Raw genomic sequence first — 19,450 nt, 5'->3', positions numbered from 1 at the left:
CTGGCTGTGAGTCCCACATTCTGACTGTAAGTCCCACATTCTGACTGTGAGTCCCACATTCTGGCTGTGAGTCCTGAGCACAGTAAGACATCTTCTGAAAGGTCCCTGGAAAGGACTCTGATTCATTAAGCCTTGTCTGAGGGTTATGTGCACCTGTAAATATCGTATATAATTTTTTATATTGTTGTTTGTGTCTCTTTGTTGTTTGGTTTCTAGTGATGGTTCTTGTCTCCCTGTCTGTAATGGAAGGATTCTACTGAGAAAGAAAAATATGGGAAAGAGTCCTTTAACCTTCCCAAGTACTTATCCTAGAGGGCTGGAGTTGCGGAAGCGCCCTTGAATAGGCTGCAGAAGCAGCAGCAACGGGGTGAGCGGGCACTCTCCTTGTAAAGGAAAAAAATCGGTACTTTCTTACACTGACGCCGTTGGAGGCCCAGGAGTTGCTACAGTCCTGGGAATAGACCCCGGGCCGGCCATCTCCCCACACACACAGCCACCTTTTTCCATCCTCCTAAGGGCTGTCAAGATTTGTTATCTCTGTTGTACTTCTTAATATGTGAGTACCCTGTTCCCCGAAAATAAGACAGTGTCTTATGTTAATTTTTGCTCCCAAAGATGCGCTAGGTCTTATTTTCAGGGGATGTCTCATTTTTTCATGAAGAAGAATACGGTACACATTTATTGTTAAATGAAAATAAAGGAAATTTATTACCTGTATACGGTATGGTAGTATGGTAGTTGTCAACACAAACCAGACAAACTGTATCAAGAATTTACTCATTTATTCAATGACAATCATGTCATCATCTTCTGGAACATCATCATAACAATCCAATTCCTGAATTTCCTGGTGAATTTCTTGTGACTCCATTTCTTTCAGAATCAGTGGACCAAATCTCTCATGTTTAGCCTAGGGGGAGCCTTATTTTCGGGGGGATGCCTTATATTTCACTCAGAAGGAAACCTGTAAGTAGGTCTTATTTTCAGAGGTTGTCTTATTTTTGGGGAAACACGGTATATTTTCCATGGGAAAATTAAGCCTATTTTTTAAATCAACTCATCAACATCATCTCATTGCCTGATGACTAATTACACAATAGCTGACGTCTGTGAACCCCCTGGCCTGCACGTAGTTGCATTTCTGGTGAGGGTGGGAGAAGTTTTTCCTGTATTTATTTGCCTAGGAAGCAAAGGTTTTATATGTATTACTAGAGGTCTGGTGCACAAAATTCATGCACAGGGGTGTGTGTCCCTCAGCCCAGCCTGCACTCATCTCCTCGAGGGATGTCCGACTGCCTGGATAGGGCCTAAATGGGCAGTCAGACATCCCTCTCACAATCCAGGACTGATTGCCCTTAACTGCTTCTGCCTGCCAGCCTGATCACCCCCTAACCACTCCCCTGACAGTTTGATTGATGCCTAACTGCTCCCCAGCCAGTCTGGTCACCCCTAATTGCCCTCCCCTGCAGGCCTGGTCACCCCCAACTGCTCTCCCCTGTAGGCCTGGGTCCCCCCACACACACACACACACAACTGCCCTTCCCTGTAGGCCTGGTCGCACCCCAAGTCTCCTCTGCCAACTGCCCTCCCTTGCAGGCCTGGTCCCTCTCAACTGTCCTCCCCTGCTGGCCATCTTGCGGTGCCCATCTTGTGTCCACATGGGAGCAGTCATCTTTGACCACATGGGGGCAGCCATCTTATGTGTTTGAGTGATGGTCAATATGCATATTACTCTTTCATTTTGTAGGATTAAAATGGTTATGTTATGTTAGTCAGGAACTTGATTACTTAAAAGCCTATCTTCTTAATCATAAGAATTGAAGTTTTACTAGCTTATGTGGTATTTAATAATAAATTATTCAATACTGTTAAATAATAATAATATATAATCTTTTAGTCTAATATATTTGACTACCTTCTCAGGGTTTGAATTTTAAGAAACTTTTCCTTGACCTAGAATTGGCTTTAGGTCATTCCAATGGGCCCTGGAATATCTCAAGGATTTTCTTTCTCTCTTCATGAAGGAAAATTTTATCCTTAAGGTATATGGGAAGCTCTGTCAAATAAGGAAATAAAAATTATATTCTATTTATATGTGCATATTAAATAGATTCTGATATGCTTTGAATATTGTGTGTTACAGGACAAGATTCCATGTCATTTGCATTATAATCAAATCAATAACCGTATAATTTTAAATTTCTTGTCATTGGAGACAGTCACTGTTTTGTTATGATGCATTTGGAAAAATGTTACATCTTCTGAGGGATCCATAGAAAAGACTCTGATTATTTTAAGCTACATATCTTTGAGAATAAACTTTTAGATCATCCCCTTGAATTGGATAAAAATTATTAGAATTCATAGAGTATCTGGATTTATAGAAATACTGGCAAAAAAAATCAGGAGAAACAGAATGTGATTATAGAACTGAATGAGCTAAAAATAATTATGTTTACTCTGAGTAGATAACTTTCATTTTGTAGCTGAAAGTGTTAACATGTCTGTAGTTTTATTTCTCTTTTAATTCTGTGTTGCTTTAGCATTGTTTTGACATTGTTTTAATAGCCAGAGTTATGTTCAAGTTTACTTTTATAGTAATAGCTTAAAAAGGGGGAGTATATAAATGGACACATGTGTCACTTCCACTTCCCAGGCCCTCTCCCAGTTTCAGCCTCCTCTATTCCAGGCATTAGAAGTGCTGAAAAATAAAAATACTGGGTGGTTACTTCAAAAACAAATAGCCCACAACACTTGGCCCTTCAGAAGGTCTGGAGGGAGCTTTTTGGTGGGACTCACCCTGATTTCTCCGAAATCTAGCCCTAGCTAGATGACCTTATGGCTCGGAGATGGATAAGCAGGCTCTTCTTCCCTATTATATTCTTAGTCATTTTATTCATGCCTACTTTTATCCAGAGTCCACAGACTAAAAGTCACTTTCTGAAGCTGAAGCTTTCAAATGACCCTATTCCCAACTTAGCTTTCTTCAATTTAACTAGGAGCTTTGATAGCACTCGGTACCTAGTTCTATAATTTTAAGTGACCGTATTCAAATTGGAAGAAACCCAGATAAAGTCATATAAGATACTTTCCCCTGCTCTGAAAGTTCTTAAGGGGACTTTAGAAATTTTCTCCCCAAAGGTAAGAAAAGCAACAACCAAAAAGGTAAAAATGGACAACCATGGAAAAATGGACCCCCTCCCACCACATGACTATGACTATTACTGTCACAGATCCCATTGTACTACTACTTCCCAAGGATAAAATTCATGAAAGATGATGCTTAACCATAGTAAACATAGTAAAAAGGTCATTAGGTAATCAAAAACTAAAACATGATACCATTTCGCATCTACTAAAAAGGCTAAAATCCAAAACACTGACACCAACAAACATTAGCAAGGATTTAGAGCCACGGAACTCCGAAACAACAGTACAGGCACTTGGGAAAACCGCCTGGCACTTTCTTCCAAAGATAAACGTAGGCTTATCATACAATTCAGCAATTCCTTGGTATATACCCAAATGACTTGAACACATGTCTACACAAAAATCAACACACAAAAGCTTGACACTTTTCTGTATTCTAAAATATTTTTATTTAAAAACAAAGTATAAAAGAGGGCAGAAAAGGCCTCTTTCAAATAGCAGATACAGTGGATATATTAACAGAATATACAGGTATATAACTTGCTTAACATTTGTATGGATTTTATTCCTGTGCTGGGGGATGGGAGCAGACTGGGAGAAGTCAATGGCGGGGGAGTGAGGGGGGGAGGAAACATGTAATATTTTCAACAATAAAGATTTTTTTAAAATACTAAAAAAATACAGATATAATCTTTTGTTAAACTGATACAAAAAAAGTATTTAACTTTTAATGTTAAAAGTCTATAGCTACCAAATAAAAGTTATTATGGCATGTTTGGTTAAGTTTACTTAATTACTTAATAGCTCAATGTAAACTCTTACCTATATACATACTTATTTAAAATATATTTTTATTGATTTCAGAGAGGAAGGGGGAGGGAGAGAGAAACAGAAACATCAACAATGAGAATCATTGATAGTCTGCCACCTGCACACCCCCTACTGGGGATTGAGCCCTCAACCTAAGCATGTGCCTTTGACTGGACTCAAACCCAGGACCTTTCAGTCCACAGGCCGATGCTCTATCCACTAAGCCAAACCACCTAGGGCTGTATACATAATTTTAATGGTTATATAAAATTCCAGCCAGTGAACATTTGGCTAATTCTCAGAGTGGAGCTGTTATTGGGTTTGAAATATTTTAGTACATTTATCTCTTTTATATTTAGGATTACTACTTAAAGTAATATCTTAAGAAACTTCATATATATATATATATATATATATATATATATATATATATATTAGAACATTTGATTTAAGCTGGGTTGTAGGCATAGGAGTATTCATTCTCTCTGCCCCTTTCCCCTCCTCTCTCTCTCTAAAATTCAATGAAACATTTTTTTAAAATATATTTTATTGATTTTTTAAAGAGAAGAAGGGAGAGGGATAGAGAGTTAGAAACATCAATGAGAGAGAAACATCAATCAGCTGCCTCCAGCATTCTCCCTACTGGGGATGTGCCCGCAACCAAGATACATGCCCTTGACCTGAATCTAACTTGGGACCCTTCAGTCTACAAGCCAACACTCTATCCACTGAGCCAAACCAGTTAGGGCTCAATAAAATACTTTTTAAAAAACAAAACAAAACTATACTCAGTAAAAAAACAAAACAAAAAAAACCCGCATTTAATAATCAAATGGCTGTATACAAAAGTGTCCAAGAAAATAGTCATGATTAAAGTAAGAAAAATAACTTACATGATAACTAAAAGACAAAGATGCAGACCTCTAAGGCTCTGACATTCTAACCACAACATCTCCTGGCTTGCAGCTCACCCTTGTTCCCATTCTCTCCTCTCCAGCTAAAAGTTATGCTCAAGTATGATCCTCTCAGGGAACATACTCTCTTCTCCATTTCAACCTGCCAAAACCCTACCAACTTCTCAAGGTTTGGTTCAACCTTTCCAAAATAACTCCTCCACAGTGTGGTATAAAAATAATGATAGCCGAAACCGGTTTGACTCAGTGGATAGAGTGTCAGTCTGTGGACTGAAAGGTCCTGGGTTTGATTCTGGTCAAGGGCATGTATTTTGGTTGTGGGAACATCCCCGGTAGGGGTGTGCAGGAGGCAGCTGATTAATGTTTCTCTCTCATTGATGTTTCTAGCTCTCTATCCCTCTTCCTTTTTCTCTGTGAAAAAAATCAATATATTTTTTAAAAAATAATAATGGTAAGCAGCTATAAACACTCTCTCATTGGACATGATCATAAAGGCTCTCTCATCTCCTCCTCAGAACAGTTCTGTGACGTAGCCAAGGCCTTCATCCTCCTGTTTTGTCAGCCTAGACCTGGAATCATAATCCCTCTTTACTCCTCCCCAGACCCCTTGCAAGTGAGCAAAACACACCAGCAAGCACATGGCATTGCTCTCGTTGGAGTCCACGTGGGGAGGCATGGCTCTCGTTGGCTCTGGGAATTGACTGATGGAAGGTATTAATAAAAACAATGTAATCAAAAGCAAATAAGAAAAGCAACAGAAGTAAAGAAACAGACAACACGGCGTAATTTAATCAGTGATTGCTTAGTCCTGGCTGCTGTGGCTCAGTTGGTTGGAGCATAGATCTATACACCAAAAGGTGGTGGGTTAGATTCCTGGTCAGGGCACACACCCAGGCTGCAGGTTCCATCCCCAGTCGGGTGTGTGTGGGAGACAGCTGATCCATGTTTCAATATTTCTCTCTCTCTCCTTCCCTTCCTCTCTCTGGAATCCATTAAATAAATAAATAAATAAAGACAAACAAACAATTGTTTTAAAAAGAGGGAAAGGAGAGAGAGGGAAGGAAAGAAAAGCCGCTGGTTTGCCTTGCCCTGTATTTTCATCATGTCAGGCAGATGGGATAAGACCAGCTACGTGGTCATACCACCTCTACGGGAGAGGATGGGGCTGGAAGGGTAAGGTCATGACCCCCACTAACTGCAGAGAGGAGCACTTTATTTTAATTAATTAATTTGCTCACTGACTTTTAGGGAGAGAGAGAGAAACAACGATTTGTTGGTTCACCCATTTACGCATTCACCGGTTGATTCCCGAATGTGCTCTGACCAGGGGTGGACCCTGCAGTGTTGGTGTATCCGGATGAAGCTCTCTCTCTCTCTCTCTCTCTCTCTCTCTCTCTCTCTCTCTCTTTCTCTCGCTTTTGTTTTTGTTTTTGTTGTTTTCTTTAAGGTGTGCACTTTATTAAACTGGTAAGCCCTGCTTGGCTGCCTCCACACCTCAACCCACTCCCAGGAGGACCAAGAGCCTTCATGCATCTCAAGTTGGGGACAAGATGGGGGGCCATTGAAAATAAAACAAAAAGAGCAAGTATTAAGGCAAAGATTTAAAAGCGTGGACTACATAATTTACACAAAAGCAATGCTATCGCCCTCCCTGAGTGGACTCCAGCGAGGACTGGCCCTTCTTAGGGAGAAGCGGGCCTCTTTGGGGTAGGCAAGGGACCTCCCGTAAGAATGCATCTCTGGTATTTTACCGGAGAAGGACTAGAATGACTATTTTAAAAAAGAACAGCGTGCAAAGTCCTCGGCCACAGTGTAGAACTGTGGGGTGCTCGCTCCAACAGACTGCTGTCACCTTCACAGTGCCAGTTTTTAAATCCCGAGTCAAGCGCCCCCCTTCCCCCCCCGCCACAAAACAAAACAAAACAAAAAAAAAAAACCCAAAGCCATGCCAATCTCATCTCGTTTTCTGCACTAGTTAGGTTACCTCCTGTGGGGACCCAGGAAAAAAAGAAAGAAAAAAAAAAAAGGGTGTAACCAACGAAGTAACAGTCCGCCTAACAGGGGTCGGCAACCTGCGGCTCCGGAGCCGCATGCGGCTCTTTTGAACCTTTGCTGCGGCTCCCAGCAGGGCCGACAGCAGGGGGCGGGCGGGGAGCTGTATCACTTACCTCTAATACTAATTTTTGTTGTTGGTTAAGCATGGGAGACAGGTCCTTTTGTAAGATGTACACTGTAGGAAATTTGTGGCTATTATATAAATTTTTTTAAATAAATTAATTAAATTATTATTTACATTTTTTAATTTACTTAATTTAATTTACGGAATATTGGGGGGGCCTGATGAATTATTTTTATGGCATGCATGGCTCACTAATTAATTTACAAAATATTGGGGGACTGATGAATTGTTTTTTTTAAAAAAGGTGACTTGTTGAGGCGGGCGCAGGGGCGGGGTGGGGAGGGAGCAGCCGCGCTCACCGGCGCTCTCTTTCGGTTTGCTCCGGCTCCGGACCCCCCACACGCTGAGGCGCTTCTCCTCCTCCTCCTCCGAGCGCCCCCGCCCCGTCCCGGTCCCAGCCCCGAGTGGGGTTCGGGGATGCCCGCCAGCATGCTCAGCATCAACAACATCCTGGCTGCGCCGCTGTGCTGCAAGGATGCGGTGCTGCCGGTGGCTCCCGACCCCGCCGCCCCTGTCTTCTTCCCGGCGCTGCGCGGGGACTTGCTCTACAGTGCCGGTGGCAGCGCCGCCTCCTCCCCGGACTACGGCCAAACAAGGGGTGAGGATATCTGTAAGGCTGTCCTGGACTATTTAATATGGCCAAAAAAATAAACACCAACCACCTGGTCTCAGTGGCTACTGATGGGCACTGAGCATGAGAGGAGCACAGAAGGGCTTTGTGGCTCTACTGCAGAAGGCTCTGGGTAGAACCTGCTCTCATTTCATTGCATCCTGCACCAAGAGGCATTGTGTGCTCAAACATTTCCCCCGGAATGCACAAAAGTGATGGATGTGGTCATTCAGATTGTTAATAAGATAATGGCAGAGGGTTTAAACCACTGCCAGTTCCGTTTGCTATTGGATGAGGTGGAAAGCATATATTCTGACCTCCTGCTCCACAACAAGGTCCGGTGGCTGTCCAGAGGCGAGGTGCTAAAACGCTTTGTCGCATGTTTGGAAGAAGTAAAAACTTTCCTGGCCAGCAAAGAGCTCACCTTTCCTGAGCTGGAACAACCAGAGTGGCTGGAAAAATAACATTTTATGGTAGACATGACAGCACATCTAAACACACTAAATACAACCCTAAAGGGGAAAGGAAGCACAGACCTACACATGCTGGAGGAGGTTTTGGCATTCGAGCGCAAGTTGACAGTGTTTGTCAAAGATTTACAGAGAGGTACACTGTCTCACTTTCCCTCTTTGAGAGAGTTCAAACAAAGTCATATACGATAAATTTGGAATATTTGAAGTCTGCAATCACCACAATGCAAAGTTCGTTTGGGAAACGATTCTGTGAGTTCAGAGAGGAAAAAAACACATTATCCTTCCCTGTCACTCCCCTGGTGATCGATCCATCCCTATTGAATATGATTGCATTTGCAGGTGTAAGTCAACCTGATCTTGAGATGGAACTGGCCGATATAGCCGACAAAGATATATGGGTGTCCAAGTTCAAATGCTTGGCCGCTACTCTTGAGGATGTTGCCCGTCAGAAGGCCATTCTGGCTCAGAATCATAAATGGAGTGATATTGAAAACCTTCCCAAACAGGACAAACTTGTATTCAAAACATGGAATGCCATCCCCAACACTTATATAAACATGAAAAAGTATGCATTTGGAGTCCTGTCAATCTTCGGCTCCACATATGTATGTGAGCAGGTCTTCTCCAACATGAACTATATATTAAAAACAAATATCGATTACGCCTCACAGATGACAACTTGCAAGCCTGTGTAAAAATGAAGGTAACGTCTTACAGCCCTGCCTGATGTGCAGACACTGTGCACTGAGGTTCAGGAGCAAAAATCCCATTAACCAGGTAAATTAAATATTTTAATTAGCTATTAATTTGCAAAAATATATTTTACATTGTTAAGTGAAAAAGTCCTTTTTTTCTTCAGATTGACAGCTAACTGCACGAGCCGGTATATAGCATTAAGGTAAGAAACAATATATGCAGTGTTATATTTGTTTTAAATGTCGCAATGGTTTTGCGGCTTCCAGGTTTTTTTTTTCCTTCGAAAACGGGTCCAAGTGGCTCTTTATGTCTTAAAGGTTGCCGACCCCTGGCCTAGAAGCTTCTGCAGTGGGCGATGGAGGGGCCAGACTCCTCCTGCTCCTGCTCGCTGCTCCACACCTGCTGGAAGGTGGAAGCGAGGCCAGGATGGAGCCCCCGAGCCAGAGTGCTTGGGCTCAGGGGCGCGATGAACTTGATCTTCCTGGTGCTGGGAGCCAGGGCGGTGATCTCCTTCTGCGTCCGGCTGCACGGTGCTGCCGCGTGGTGCTGCCGCGTGGTGCTGCCGCGTGGTGCTGCCGCGTGGTGCTGCCACCTGGTGCTGCCACCTGGTGCTGCCACCTGGTGCTTCCACAAGAGCGTCCTGTGGCAGGAACACTGCTCGGTGCCCACGGTGATGACCTGCCCCGGGCAGCCCGTAGCTCTTCCCCAGGGCTGCCACCTCCTGCTCAAGTCCCCGCTTCTCGGTGTCCTCGTGCACGACCTCCCTCCCGCTGGGCAGCGCGGTGACAGTCGGTGCAGCGGGGGCCACGCTCCGTGGGGATCTTCAGGAGGGAGCCCGCCAGGTCCAGGCGCAGGAGGGCGTGGGGAGGGCCTAGCCCCCGTAAATGGGCACCTTGTGGGGGACCCGTTCCTGAGTCCGGGGATGGCGCCTGCAACAGGCGCCCTGCTGGGAAACCACTCGTCCACCTCCTGCTGAGCAGTGTTTGGCTCTTCATTTGCAGGAGAGAAAGAGTTTCTTTCTCAGGGTATGCTGCAGCGAGACGTGGTACTTCTCCTTCTCGGGTACTCCGAGGTTCCAGTCGTGCACACTGCTGTTCAGTTCAAGGTGGAGATCCACAAGTGGCCGCCGTCTGGGGGAGAGGAGGAAAGCAAGAGTTAATGGCATGCAAACATCGAAGAGGACACAGGTCGTCCTTACGGTGAAATGAGCCAAAGACCTGGGGTGTGGAGGGTGTACGGACTGGAAGAGGGAGTACGGGGAGATATCTGTAATACTATCAACAATAAAAATATTTTTATTGCTGAAATCAATTTGGCTCAGTGGATAGAATCTCAACCTGTGGACTGAAGGGTCCCAGGTTCGATTCTGGTCAAGAGCATGTACCTTGGTTGTGGGCACATCCCCAATAGGGGGTGTGTAGGAGGCAGCTAATCGGTGTTTCTCTTATCGATGTTTCCAACTTTCTATTCCTCTCCCTTCCTGTCTATAAAAAATCAACAGAATACATATTTAAAAAATATATTTTTATTGCCGAAACTGGTTTGGCTCAGTGGATAGAGCATTGGCCTGCAAACTGAAGGGTCCCAGGTTCAATTCTGGTCAAGGGCATGTACCTTGGTTGCGGGGCACATCCCCAGAGGGGATGTGCAGAAGGCAGCTGATCGATGTTTCTCTCTCATTGATGTTTCTAACTCTATCCCTCTCCTCTCCTCTCTGTAAAAAAATCAATTAAAAATATTTTTTATTAAAAGGGAGAGAGAAAGAGAGAAAGAAACATCAATGATGAGACTCATTGATCAGCTGCCTCCTACATGCCCTCCCTCTGAGGATCGAGCCTGCAACCTGGGCATGTGCTCTGACGGAGAATCGAACCATGACCTCCTGGTTCATAGGTCAACACTCAACTGCTGAGTCACGCTGGTTGGCTAAAAAAAAAAAATTTTTTTTTAAATGAGCCAACTGATGGGAAAGTGCTTTGAAGGTGTTCTTTTCTAAATACTTTACAAGCTGCTTAGCGATTGATTCAAACCAGCAGGCAGCACTCTGGCATGTGACTTCGGTCCCCTTCCCCAAGGGGCAACTGAGTCAAACAGTGACCCACCTGGACGGTCTGTGCACATGCAGGATGCATATAAAAGGCCAGTAAGGCCGCTGGCGCCCTGAGTGTCCACCTTGGAACCCAGAGGCACCCCTGCTCTGCGCACCCGTTAGTGCCGAACCACCACTGGGAGGGAGGGTGGGGGCTGCAGGGCTAGGGCTCCGGGCCAGCCAGGGCCCGGGCGGCTCACCTCTCCTGCTGCAGCTTCTGCGAGAGGCACTGCAGGTACCGGGACGACAAGGTGGGGTACCGCTCCAGCAGAGACACGTCTGCCTTGCACAGGCTCCAGAAGAAGTCTGCCTCTGGGTGAACCGTGCAGGGCTCAGGCTGCCAGGCCTTGGCGTCCATGCTGCTTGCTGCTCGCCCGTCGACCTCTAGGAGGCTGCTGTCCTCCAGCTGACCCTCTGCCGTCTCGTAGTTCTGAATGAAAAAGACCTTTGGCTTTCCCAAGAGAGAAGGGCACGCATCTCCCCTGAACATCCTCCTGATATGGTCCAAAGGCAGCCCCGCGTGGGTCCGGTCCACACCCAGCAGGCCCTGCGAGCCCCCTCGGCTCACCAGGACGCACACAAAGCTGTCCTTGTCCTGGTGGTGCGTCCTGTAGGCAACTTGGCAAAGATGATGAATCATATCCTCCATGGTCAGAAGGGAGAAACTCCAGACTTCAAAGCCCAGGGACGTGAAGGTCTTCCGGAGAGCGTCTAGGGGAAAGAAGGGGACGGGTCACAGGAATGGACACATCACAGCGCTCCGCTCCAACAGCTGCAGAAAGGGCGGTGTGGGTTCCCTCACCTCCACCCGCTCGCTGCGGGGTGACCTGAGGCCCCTCAGATGTAAGTCGTGGCCATTTCCAGGCTCTCCAGTTCCCCTCCTGATCTGCTTCCCAGTGTGACCTCCGACTAAGCAGTGGGATCCTGGGCCAAGACTTCCTACAGTGCCCCTAGAGTCATCTCCTCCTAGCTTGCAGAAATCCCGGATTGACCTTGGCTCCAGGCTTAGAGGAAGGCAGTAGGAAAGGCAGAGGCCGAGTGTGCTGACCTTGCCGCACCTGTGGGCAGCAAGCTCTTTAGGAAGAGGGTCTTCCCAGCTCTCAAAGGAAGTGAGAGACCCACCCTAGGAGGACGCAGGGGGGATTGCATGAGATGATACAAACAAAACTGCCGCTGCCCCACAGAAATTAGTTCCTATTCTCTTTTTGAAAATCTTTTTGTCCATATTCTAGAAATTTCTATAGCTTGGAACCTAGATACACTACCCAGTCCACTTCTTCTCCATCTGATCAGTTTACCTTCACTGAAGACATAACCACAGGCTCCTGAATTGTTTTATCTTTGTAATAGCAAAGAGACATCTTTTTCTTCCTCGCTCAAAACTTTGATCGGCTGCCTCCTGCACGCCCCCCACTGGGGATTGAGCCCGTAACCCGGGCATGTGCCCTGACCGGGAGTCGAACTGTGACCTCTTGGTTCATAGGTCAACACTTAACCGGCCAGGCAATTCCACATTCTTTTGAGCCACCCATTCAGTTTCTGTTTCTTGTCTGAGTGACGTCTCCAGTTTGTAGTTCATTCGCGGGGCAGAGAGCTGTTCTGTCTTAAACCCAGAGGTGATATCCACATCTCCTCATTCAGGTTGTCACCCAAACAGCCCAGGAGCTTCTCTGGATTTCTTTCCGTGCCTCTTGACTAGGTGCCCACCTCTCTTCTTTACCTGGGGAATGGTCTTCGGGGACCCTTTTATATATACACTAGAGAGATCCAGTATATAGACTATAGAGATCCAATGCATGAATTCGTGCACAGGAGGTCTGGCCAGCTGTGAGGAGGGAACACAGGTGGTTGGCTGGCCAGACCTGCCCCCTATCAGTGGCTTTTGTCCTCTTTTGCACATTCATTAATTAACACATTAATGAATTGGACTGGTCAAACTCCCAGGGGGATAATTTGCCTATTAGCTCTTCATTTTATAGGATAATCATGAAGAAATATCAAGAAGGTGCCCATCTCCTTAAAACCCTATGAGAAATAAGCATTAGCAGGGAAAGGAAGGGCGTGGTACACAGGGGGCTGGCATCCTATTAAAGAGCTCACTTGCCCTCACAGAGTCTGTGTAGCGGAGGCAGCCAGCCCTGCGCCCCCGGCCCTCGCCTGCGGGTGTGGGCAAGGCTCCCACCCAGCACAGTGCTCAGGCTGGGACCCAAAGTGTCCCCCGAGAAAGCCTGACTAGATCCCCAGTTGCATTCCTTTCTCAGCAAAGGACCCACAGATCTCCGGTCATGGAGTACTCCCGCCTCTAGGGGGCAGGAGCAAGCAAGGAAACAGCAGCCTGTTTACAAGTCATCGCAGAGTGATGATTCACTGCTTCCAGACCCTCCCTTCCGGGAAATTCCCTCCTTTGTCAAGGTCCTGGAAGGAAGCCACAGTCTCGCCCTAGCCTACGTGGGCTGTTGTTGATAGCATCCGCCCCAGGCCTGAAAGGTCTGGTAAGTACCCTGTTTCCCCGAAAATAAGAGAACTTTGTCTGGGCCCTGGGGGTTCCACAGTGGCTGTGAGCAGGCAGCTGCAAGGTACAGGGCAAAAGAGGAACCAGCCTTGGCATCCTAAGATCTGAGTGTAAGTCCCGGCCCCCCACCTACCCGCTGGGCCTGAGCTTTGCCTGGTCCCTAAAGCGGGCTGACTTACCTAGCAGCGGGGCTAAGAAAGGGCCGGGCCTGAGGTCAGGGCAGGAGGTCCTTGCCTAATAGAACTGGAGGAGAAAGGGCTAAAGCTGGAGGGGAAGCCAGCAACGACACAGGCCCCCAAAGCCCAGAGCGGGGCAGTGAGAACAGCAGGTCCGGACGGGCCTTCGCCCACGACGGAGCATCCTTTAAACGCCCCTGGAGAGGCAGGCACCCGGAGACCAGCCCCTGTCAGGGCAGCTGAGGTTCCCCGTGGGAGTCACGTCTTTCCTCTACCCCGGCCAGGTGGCATGGTGTCAGCCGGGAACGCAACGTTGCTGGGCCAGCAAGAACACGGAGACGGCCCGGTCTCACTTATAGGATCAAGGGGGTGGTAGCAGTGCAGTGACTCTGAACAAGTTACAGCCTTAGTTGACTCATCTGTAAAATGGGAATAACGCGGATGCCTAGGCTGTAGGAAGGAGCAGGGGGGTCCAGAGAGCTTCCTGCCGAGATGCTTTGGACACCGTGAGCGCTTATCCACAGAAGGTAGTGAATTTAAAGAAAAGCTAAGGCAGGCATGTCCCATCACAAGGCACGGAGCCTGCGGGTGCATCTCCCTCATGGAATCTGCCTCCTCGGGACCCAGAGAAAGGTCTCCGCCTCTGCAGTTTGTTCTTCTAAGCCACTATGTTTGGGAGGGATTTGCACGCATTTTCAGATAATTCAGCTAAGTCCTCTTCTCTCCTGCCAGGAAAAGGAAATGAGCTCAGACAAGTCAGGTTCCGTGCCCTTACATAGCACGGTGACTGCCCGCTCCTTCCCCGCAGATCGGGGAGGAACTTGGGGCCTGAGCGGAAAACAGAACTTGGACAAACCAGTTCCACATTCGACATTGCCCTGGAAATTCCACTCCTGACCCAGCACTCTCTTGGTAAACTTGAATTGCTCTTTAGAAATCCACTTTCTGAAATGCTGGGGTTTTCAGAAAGTGGGAGGATTTCATTCTGGCTGCGCAGTTAGAGCGGGGCTCTTGGTGAAGGGCCAGCCCCGCCCACAAAGCGCCCCCACCCACTGCCTCTGGCTGTCTCATTTCCTGCTGCTCTGTGCGGAAGAGCACCGTTGCCTATTCAAGATCACAGGGGAAGTGCGCAGCATCTGCTAGAGAAATCCGTCCCCCGCCTGGCTAAAAAGTACAGGGACATGCCCGAACCGGTTTGGCTCAGTGGATAGAGCGTCGGCCTGCGGACTGAAAGGTCCCAGGTTCAGTTCCCATCAAGGGCATGTGCCTTGGTTGTGGGTACATCCCCAGTGTGCAGGAGGCAGTTGATGTTTCTCTCTCATCGATGTTTCTGACTTTCTGTCCCTCTCCCTTCCTCTCTGTAAAAAAAATAAATAAAATATTTTTTTAAAAAAAGTACAGGAACATCTCCTGGCTTTTCAGAAAGAGCCAGGGAAAAAAGAGAGGGGGCAAAATACTTCTTAAAATCTTTTACTCAGGAGCCTGTACACCAGCCAGAGCATTAGATCGAGGCCTGGAGTTCACCTGTCTGTGACCTGATTCATTCACTTCTCTATTCCATTGAAGCCCAGCCCTGCAAGGTCACTGCCACGGATGGCACCACACCACGGCTGGCTTTTTAATTCTACCAAATGAGACAATTAGCCCAAATCCCTACGCCTCCCTACCTCTCCGAGGAGAGGTCACCATTCCCTATGAGGATGTGTCTCAGGAACAAGTCACCCAAAAATCACCTTATCGTCGTTCACAGTGTGGCTCTGAGACCAGACTACACCTCATTGCCTCCATATTTGCTTCACACAGGACCAAACAGGGGGTTTTGCAAATAGTAGGTGCTCAATAAACATTAATGGGATAAAGGAAGAATAAACCTATAAATGTTGTGGGACTTCCATACTCTCTGGGTAAAAGTCTCTCTTGTCTTTTCTTTTTTTGAGGACAGAAGTTAGGTAGGTATCAGAACGTCTGCTAGATTCTACAGTACAGATAAATGGTTTTAGAACCGCACTGGGATTAGAAGAGCTAATTGAAGCTAATATTTGAAATGTATTCCTTCCTTCATTCACCCACCAAATGTTTATTGGGCTCCAATGTGCCAGGTAGTGTTCTAGTTATTGGAGACTCAGTCCCTCTCCCACCCCACATGGAACTTCAGTTATAGCAAAGTAGCCAAGAGCGGACAGAAGCTCTGGAGCCAAGCTTTCAAATCCCAGAGAATTAGGAAGGGAGTTGACCGTGTTCTGCTTGCTCACCTCGAAGATGGGGATAAAAGTACGGACCTCACAGTATTAGTTACGAAGATTCAGTGAGGATCCATGTAAAGGAATGAGCACATCGTCGAGTTTAAATCAAGTTTACACTCTGATCACCGTCACTCTCCAGTTAGTCATCCTATGACTGCCCATCCCTTTCAGATTCCTTGTCTCAGTTGGCGATAATGTTTCTTTCCAGACTCCTTCCTACACACTTCGCCAATGTCCAACCTTAACCACATGACAAAGTCAACCAGGCAAGAGACCGGTTGTTGTCCGGATGGAAATGCAGACAGGAAGGCTGCTCTGTGTAATGAAGACCTCTGCTAGCCAAAGCAGGATTCCGGGCCTCGGTGAAAATCTCCAGGAGGGCAGCTGGCCGTGGAAGGGCGGGAGGCCTAGGACAAAGGCGAGAAGAAGAGGCCGTGCCTTCCACTCGTCTTAATCAACACTCTGCAGGCGCTCTGAGTCTCAGCAGGGCTTAGCATGGACCCTGGGCCCCTCAGCAGATTAGCCCACGGCACGATGGGAATAGAGTGTGCTGTCTGCCAATGCCTACTCCTACCTCAGACCACAGACACACATGCCCCGGGCTCTGCCTCCACTTCTACCCTCCTTTCCATCCTCCCCAATCAGGTCTTTCTCCTCCCTCACTGGCCCTGGGCATTGGCCTTGGAGTCAGATTCTGTCTCAGCGATGACTGTGGTAGGAGTGGTCTGGTTAGCTTCCCGCCTCACAAGTTTCGGCCTCTCAGGTTACCCATCCACTCCACCCAGCTCCAGCCTGTGGGGGCCTGCCCCACTCAGCCGGGCCCAGCGCAGGCTCAGCCCTCAGTTCTGTAGGCCCTCACTCATCTGGGATCAGACTCCTTGTACCACGCACAAAGCCAGGCGAGTTCTAGCTTAGTGGTGTGCAACCAAAGGTAAACAGGCGAGTTGGGAAAGGAATGTAAGCTGGCATTTAGGACCTGTTTACAGTGGACCAGGCACCACGCTAAGCCCAATCTTCCTGAGACGTGAGCCCTGTTAGTCATGCTTCCCAACCTTGCGGTGAGGGAGGTCCTGTTATTAATGCATTTTACAGAATAGAAACTGAGACACAGAGAGGAAAATTGCCCGAGGTCACAAGCTAGCACATGGCAGAGCCATGATTCACACCCACGCAGCAGTCATAGCCCAACCCTGACCACTCTCCTGAAATGCAGAAACATACAAATACGCATTCAGTCCCTGCCGGCTAGAGGCCCATAACCTAGCATGAAGCAAACACAGACAGTGGATTTAAGTCACAAAACCACAGCAGATCCTGGCTTTTTATCTGTATAATTCTCTTTATGCCACAGATGTGCATCCCCTTCCATGTGCACCTGGGAACTCAAACGAATGAAACAGAAAATGGATTAAAATGGAAAGCAGAAGACAGACACACAGTCTCTTTTAAAAGCAGAAGTTACTCATTGAGATAGTGTCTGCTCTTCTTATATGGGTACTAATGACTGCAAAAGAAAGGATGCTTATATATACTGAGAAACCAGCATTTCTCACATCTAAACCCAAAATAGGGAACGAGAAAGATCATATCAGGAATCCTGGGATATCCAGTCTAATGTTTGCTAATTTGATCTTCTGTTCGATTCTCTGCCCAACCATCTCTCCATGGTAACATTTTCAGTGAGCCTAAAAGCTAGCTCTGGTTCATTCTGAGAGGATGTAGGAAAGCTGGAAGGAAACCAGGGAGACAGAGCGACCAACCCTTTTAAGGAAGAGATGGGGAATTAAACATGTTATTCCACTTAACTAGCTTTTCCCCATTCTCTTTAGATGCATCACCAGTGACTGGTCTCATTTGAGTCACCAGAATAGGACAAAGAATCAACCTAGATGCAAACAGTGGTGACACACAGATAGCTCAGACTCAGGGCAAAATCCCCACAGTGTGGGGTGCAGAACTAAGTGGTACACTGCCTCTGAGAGAACACATACTTAACCATATTTTTAATGTGGCCCCCCCCCCCAAAAAGTTCACGGTCTCTCTGGGTGAAATGAGGCATCTGGTAATACTGAAGCCAGAAAGCCTTCCATTTCGCAATTTTCACAAACCACGCCTCTTCTCCCCCCCCCCCCGCCACACACACACACACACACACACACACATCCCCTTTCAGTTTCCTCCTGACACACTCAGTTTCTTGTCTACTGGGGTTGGGTGAAGCCATACAAAGGAGTTCTGTTAAGTGGGATGCGGGTGGAAATGATACAGACCATCTGGCTGGTGTGTCTCGATGATTCAGCATGGACCTATGAACCAGGAAGTCATATGCCTGAGTTGCAGGGGGCAGGGGGCAGGGGGCAGGGGGCAGGAGGCAGGAGGCAGATGATTCTCTCTCATCATCGATGTTTCTATCTTTCTACCCTCCCTTCCTCTCTCGCCAAAATCAATAAATAACCTACCCTCCCTTCCTCTCTCGCCAAAATCAATAAATAACCTATTTTTAAGAAATAGGGCATATCACTCTGAGGCCTGGTCCCCAAATGTATGTGGGATCACGCACACCCTCCATCCACCAGCCAGACAGAGAGGATCCCGTGGGAAACTCCAGGGCCTCCGCCGCTGAAGCCACTAAACAACCACATGGAACCCTTGCCCAGCGGTGTTCAACCTCTTCCACCTCACAGCACACAGAGACTGACGACTAAAACTCTGCGGCACGCCAAGGAGATATTTTTGCTGATCTAACCCAAAAAAAAGAGTATAATGTTTTAGCTATTGTTGTGTCAGCTGTTCTCTCTCTCTCTCTTTTTTTTTAATCTGACCACGAAGGGAAAAGAGGTCAGTGCCTCTGGCTAAATATAGTCAGGAATGCCTCATTGTAAACATCCTTGCAGCGCACCACTGGAAATTCCCTGCCTTGCTTAGCCCAATCCACACCGGACGGTGACCTGAGAGATTCCACTTCGTGCGGAGGTGGGCAGTGGTTTGTGAGAGCCGTGAGTGTTCATCAGGCCTGCGGGGGTAGCCTGGTCTCATGCTGGAGGCACCCAGCCCTACCTGTGTCATTGCCGATGCAATCAAGTATCAGGCAGATTCCCAAGGGCTTGCTCTGCATCCGGTATCTGTCCTCCGGGAGGGTCTGGAAAACAAAGCAGGGATTGTTAAGGACCCTGAGCACCGCTGTGTCCCCAAGGTCTCCCCAAGGCACCATCTTTCCCTCTAAGTTTTCTTAAACGGCCCTTTGGCAGGGAAGTCAGTCAACAGACAGAGCCTGGCGTCATCACAGCTGACATTTCCATTTAATATCAAATTGTTCCTCTATTCAGGAAATGTGCTTCAGACAACAAGCTACTTCTGTTTTTTTGTTGTTGTTTTTTTTATAATTTTTTTATTATTTATATATATATTTTTTTACATATTTTATTGATTGTTTTTATTGCCCCCTACTTCTGTTTTTCTTTTTTTTTTTTTTTTAATTGTGAGGAGAACTGCAGTCTCTTTACACGGGTCCTAGCTTTGCAGGAGAAAGATCATTTGAGACAGAGAGAAAAGATGGATCACATGTTTCTCAGGAACCTCAGTTTGTACAGGTGATGTC

The 19,450-nt window shown here is 47.0% G+C and overlaps 1 protein-coding gene across 11 annotated transcripts in view; it reads right to left on the bottom strand.

The window, feature by feature from the left end:
- Window positions 1-6,653: 6,653 nt before the first annotated feature.
- Window positions 6,654-19,450, bottom strand: part of CFLAR (CASP8 and FADD like apoptosis regulator) — a 37,566-nt gene continuing 24,769 nt past the window's right edge. For 4 of the 11 annotated variants that reach the window (XM_084893213.1, XM_084893212.1, XM_084893215.1 and 1 more), the window contains exons 8-10: window positions 18,910-18,991; window positions 11,122-11,632; window positions 6,654-9,962 (exon numbers count right to left, since the gene is read on the bottom strand). In XM_084893213.1, coding sequence (XP_084749339.1) covers window positions 9,824-9,962; window positions 11,122-11,632; window positions 18,910-18,991 — 732 coding nt within the window. In that variant the 3' untranslated portion in view covers window positions 6,654-9,823. The remainder of the gene's footprint in view (window positions 9,963-11,121; window positions 11,633-18,909; window positions 18,992-19,450) is intronic. The other 7 variants (XR_014795822.1, XR_014795824.1, XR_014795827.1 and 4 more) reach the window with 3 other exon arrangements.

This window comes from Pipistrellus hanaki (assembly GCF_964339955.1).
Source record: "Pipistrellus hanaki genome assembly, chromosome: 8".
NCBI classification, from domain to species: domain Eukaryota; kingdom Metazoa; phylum Chordata; class Mammalia; order Chiroptera; family Vespertilionidae; genus Pipistrellus; species Pipistrellus hanaki.
This window is presented reverse-complemented; position numbering and strand designations above follow the sequence as displayed.